This window comes from Abrus precatorius, unplaced genomic scaffold (assembly GCF_003935025.1).
Source record: "Abrus precatorius isolate BTA unplaced genomic scaffold, Abrus_2018 Scaffold7, whole genome shotgun sequence".
Classification (NCBI taxonomy): domain Eukaryota; kingdom Viridiplantae; phylum Streptophyta; class Magnoliopsida; order Fabales; family Fabaceae; genus Abrus; species Abrus precatorius.
The window spans coordinates 36079530-36084849 of NW_020874417.1; the positions used below are offsets into that span (position 1 = coordinate 36079530).

The 5320-nt window shown below is 27.3% G+C and overlaps 1 protein-coding gene across 1 annotated transcript; it reads right to left on the reverse strand.

Annotated features, from left to right (window-relative positions):
- Window positions 1–347: 347 nt before the first annotated feature.
- Window positions 348–2194, reverse strand: LOC113873479 (soyasapogenol B glucuronide galactosyltransferase-like). Its single transcript, XM_027511609.1, has one exon. The coding sequence runs from the start codon at window positions 2111–2113 to the stop codon at window positions 587–589; it is 1527 nt and encodes a 508-aa protein (XP_027367410.1). The 5' UTR covers window positions 2114–2194; the 3' UTR covers window positions 348–586.
- Window positions 2195–5320: the final 3126 nt, after the last annotated feature.

A 5320-nucleotide genomic window follows, 5' to 3' on the forward strand; every position in this document is an offset into this window, starting at 1 on the left:
TATTATTATTATTTAAATAAAAGAATAATAATGATATCATATCCTTCATTGCGGGACTGCCCCTGTTTTTCTTCCCTTTCTCTATCTAGACTAAACTATTGTATCGTTCGGGACCATTCCAAAGAGGGCCAGACCTTCCTTTAATCCCATTCCAACCCCCAACCATTCTCCTTGTCTCTACATGAATAAAGAATAATACCATTCTATATCGAAGTTAGATCATCAAGACTATCACGCGTTCATAACTTATATTTTTCCAACGGTGTGCGTGTCAAGGAAAGAAAAGTGTTTGAAAGGTAAAATAATAGAGGTGAATCGAGTTTATAAACACTAAATTAATTCCAAAACAAAGGTTTAAAATCATGTAAAAATAATGGATGCAATACAACACATCAAAACAATTACCTTCAATAGGGTACAAATATGTGTTGATAAATATTCACACACAAATACACGATTTATTGCCCATTCAACTGCAAGGACCAATCTGTGTACTACAGATGTTTATTGAAGGAAAACCCCTGTTCATCGCTTATTATCATATTAATGCATATTAACTCATTACCTGAGATCACTCACTAACTGACTAAGCCTCTGCCTCCACTTTGCGGTTGTCCTTTTGAAGTTTGATTGATTTTAGCTCTTCAATTAAATCTTTCAAATTGTTGTAAGAAGACCCCCCAACTTCAATGGCTTTCTTTGCAGCAACACTGAGGGCTTTGACTCGCTTCTTCATTTCCACATACTCTGCCCCACTATCCATCAATAAAGCAATCGCTTTTACTATGTCCTCCCTTTTCACTATCTCGTCTCCAAAAACACCCCATTGCACCCATTTTTTTACTCCAACCGGCACTCCAATTTTGAGCACATCCACCAGTAACTTCTCATTGAAAAACTGTTCCGCAAAAAGAGGCCAAGTTACCATTGGCAAGCCTGCATCAACACTTTCAATAACGGTGTTCATTCCACAGTGAGTCACCACAGCTCCAGTTGCAGGATGCTCTAGTATGAGAAGTTGTGGTGCCCAACCCCATATTAGATAACCCCTGTTGCTTGCCTGCACCTTCTTCTCAAATTCCTCAAGAAAACCCCTAACCCCTTCATCTTCACCTTCATCAATTTTCTTAACCACCCAGATGAAATCATGGCCAGAATCTTCAAGGGCATGAGCTATTTCAACAAGCTGTGCAGAAGAGAACTTGTTCATGCTCCCAAAACACACGTAGACTACAGAGTCCTCTTTCTTAGAATCAAGCCACGTAAGCAACCCTTCATTTCCTTTTTCTTGTCCTTGTTTGTTGGCAAGTCCTCTACCGGCTTTATCCGCATCATCTTGGTTCACCCATGACGAAATTGGTCCCACGCTCCAACTCTTGGTTCCCGTGGTTGCCTTGTAATGATCCTCGTAAGCTCCCTCAAGCGCATAAAAGCTTTTGAACACTGATCCATAGCTCCTTTTCTCTGATTCCTTCGCCTTCCTCATATGTTCAGAAAACTCATGATTTTCTACTTTAAACCGTTCAGGTATCTGCCAACGTGTCATCTCCAACTTGTGAGGCAACCCAGGAAGCAAAAAACTCTCATCATCCGAATCGACCTTGGTGTGAGGTGCAAACTGTTCAAGAGAGTCCATTGCACAGTGAGCCAAGTAAGTCCCACCAACATAGATCAGCCTTGGAATTCCCAATTCAGCAGCAGTATCAACACTCCAAGGGTAAAACATGTCAGTGACTATGAAATCAGGTTTCATCTCACGGAAAAGTTGTTGAAATTGCCCTGCAAGAATGTGCAATCCCTCCAGGATTTTGGTAGCCATGTCTTTAGGAGTGTCAGCGTTTACCATCTCCCTGCCTTCTGGCAAACCAGCAACTTGTGGGAACTTAACAACATGGGTTCTAATGGATCGACCACGACTAGAGTCACGGTCGATTGAGCTTTGAAAAACGGCGGCATTTGCTGGTGTGGTGATGATGGTAACATCCACACCGTGCATGGCGAAGATCCTGCCTATCTCTACACCGGGAATGAGATGACTTGGTGATATAAAGGGAAGACAAATAGCCCTTAGCATGTCACCTTGACCTTCAACGTTAACACCAAAGGACTCCATGATAACTAATGTGTAACGGTGGAGAATGATTCTTTGTTGATGAATGAAGATGTGATGTGTAAATATACTTACGTTTCTGTCTAATCTAATCTGAGAGTGAGAAAGATAACATGATTATAATGCATTTTCTCTTAACTTCGCTTAGTTTATTTTTATTTTTGTCTTTCTTTTTTTCGTGACAATATTTATTACATAAAAAATAGGTTTACGGAGCTTTTTATCTCTCTATAATTCACGTTTTTTTTTATTTGTTATCTATTCATTCATTTTTTTGGTGACGACTTCTGTGGAAAGCTTTTCTTTACAAAATATTTTTTTATTTAGTCGTTTTAAATGCATGTTTAGATAAATAGAAATTTCTTAATGTGTATACGGATCAAATAAAAAGCTCATAATATTTAAATAAATTAAATAAATAAAATAAAAATTACTAAGAATTATTTGATAAATAAAAATATATTATGAATTATCTGTTTAAAAAAAATTTAAAATAAAAAACCGAATACTTAATAATTGTATCTTTGTTGGTTTGGGATCAGTAGCACAATAAGAAAGACAATTAAGCGTCGTTATCTTTAATAATTGTAGCATCAATAAGAGGCGGTTAACCGTAGTTATGCTTAATAATTGTATCTTTGTTGGTCTGGGATCAGTAGCATCCCCCGATGCCACCGACACTCATCCAATTCTCTTCCTGCCTGTCGTCTAATAAATAAGACCTCGAGAGTAGGTATGATTTCTGTTTTAAACCCTAAATTTGTATTAAAATTTATTTTTAAAAATAAAAAAATATTTTTAAAATAGTAATTAAACATATTTTAATTGTCTGTTTTATATTTTTATTTTTCTTTCAGTATTTTTACAACTGATAAATGAAGGCTTTACATTATACATTCAAATATAATTTTATAATAAAAACGTTCAACTAGATGAAAAAATATAAGTTCATTGTTTGTAAAAAACTATTGAGAATTGGACTAAAAATAAAAAAATTGTTAATATTATGTAATTTGATTAAGTTTTACATTACTTTTTTTTTATTTAATCTTATATATATATATATATATATATATATATATCACATTTTTCTGCATAATTTTTATACACAATATATTTTGTATATAAGTATCAAAATATAATATAAAAATAATGAACATGTATAGTATGATAAAATAAACAATCCTTAACAATTACATTTAATGGTATGAAATTGACTATATATTTTGTATTATAAATACTGTTTCTATTACTCTTTTAAAGAGTAGTAAAAATTAATAACTTTGACATTTAAAACTATTTCGTATATATATATATATATATATATATATATATTTTATAACAAGACAATAATATTCTTTATTAAACTATTAAATACTATATTCTTATAATATTTTCATAAGATATTAAATTATAATAATATTATCAAAAGTCAATAAAATTATCCTTTCTAACTTATCAATTATTATCACTTGTCACTGTAATATTTTTTAAAATTTATTTATATTGCAAGTTTCACTTTATTTATTATATTAATTTAAATAAAATTAATCTTATTTAATTAAGAAAATTATTCAATTCAATATAAAAAGTGATGTTTAAAACTTAAAAAGAATATATTTTAATTTTATTTATTATAAATTACTAACATGGGACATTATGAATGGAAAAACCATTAGTTTTTATTTTTATTAAGCATAACAATAAAACCTTATTCTTTTAATTATTTTTTCAATGCCCATGACATATATTAATAAGTATTAAATACATTTGATCAAATATTTTAAATTGTTATAAAAATATACGTTATTTTTTTATAACTTTTAAATAACAGTTTTTTTAATATTTTCTAAATATTTGTACAAAGATTAATTAAAATACTCGTTAACAAGCAATTTTTCTATTCTATTCCTTTATCTACGACGATTAATTAAAGAATAAAATAAAAATTAAAATAAAAGTTATGATTAAATTTTTTTATTATATACAAAAACTAATATAAAAATATATTGTGAAAAACGGTACTATAACGTGTGAGATGATAGTAGAAACATTTTAAAAATATTTGTTTTCTTGGTAGAAGTTATTTATCAGTTAATTTTATTATCATAGAATAAAAAAACTCTAAAATGTGTTTAAAACCTTAAATTAACTATTAAATATATTAATATAAAACGCTTAAATATCTCTTTATATTATACTTTTTGATATTTTTGAAATTAAAAATTTATTTTTGAATAATATATTTATAAAATTCTAAATTATATAAAATTTTATTTGATAATATATTTTTTAAAATAAAAAATTAAAATTTATATATATTTAAAAAGAGAAAAAATGACTATTGAATAAAGAAAATTATAAAATACATTTTAAAAAATATAATACTATTGAATAAATATTATAAATAATATTATTATTTAAGTAAAAAAACTCAATTTAATAGCATAAAAATTAAATTTAAAGGTGAAAATTTCTTAAATATTACAGTAATAATTTTTAGAAATTAAATATTTGCATAGATAAATCTAATTATTTATTAATACAAATTAAAATATTATTAAATATAATAATATTTAAAATGATATTACTAAAAAAACATTTTAAATATTATTAAATATTAATTTATAATAAATAATTTGATTAAAATAATAAAATTATAAATAATCATTGTACTGGATAAGATACTTCGGTCATCATTATAGAAAAAAGAAATCAAATACTCATTTGACTTAACACTAAGTCTACGCACACTCTTTTGACTTAACTTCAAAATGAACATTTCTTTTGTTGTATCAAAGATAATTAAATATTAATAATTGATAATTAATAAAAAAATTAATTACTTAAATAATCAAAAAGCTAAAATAAAATTGAGTTATAAATTTTGTTAGTCGAATATTTTGTTTATAAAATAAGTAATAAGTACATATTAGAGATTAACTTTTGATATATAAAATAATATTTATTATTTTATATTGAATATTGACTTTAAGATCATTTAATAAGAATAGTTATAATATTTAAAATTAATGGATATTTATAAATTTGAAACTAATTATTATTATTATTATGAATTAATTTAAATTGAAAAATAAAGTTTTATAAATAAGTTAGTATAAAAATATGCCAATAAATAAAGCCAAGGTCTCGTTTGCTTAGTGAAATATTCACAATCCCCGTCGCTGGAGACGAGAATACACATTGCTT

Excerpts from the sequence above, each read along its gene's own strand:
- LOC113873479 (XM_027511609.1), bottom strand. The coding sequence starts at position 2,113 with ATGGAGTCCTTTGGTGTTAACGTTGAAGGTCAAGGTGACATGCTAAGG.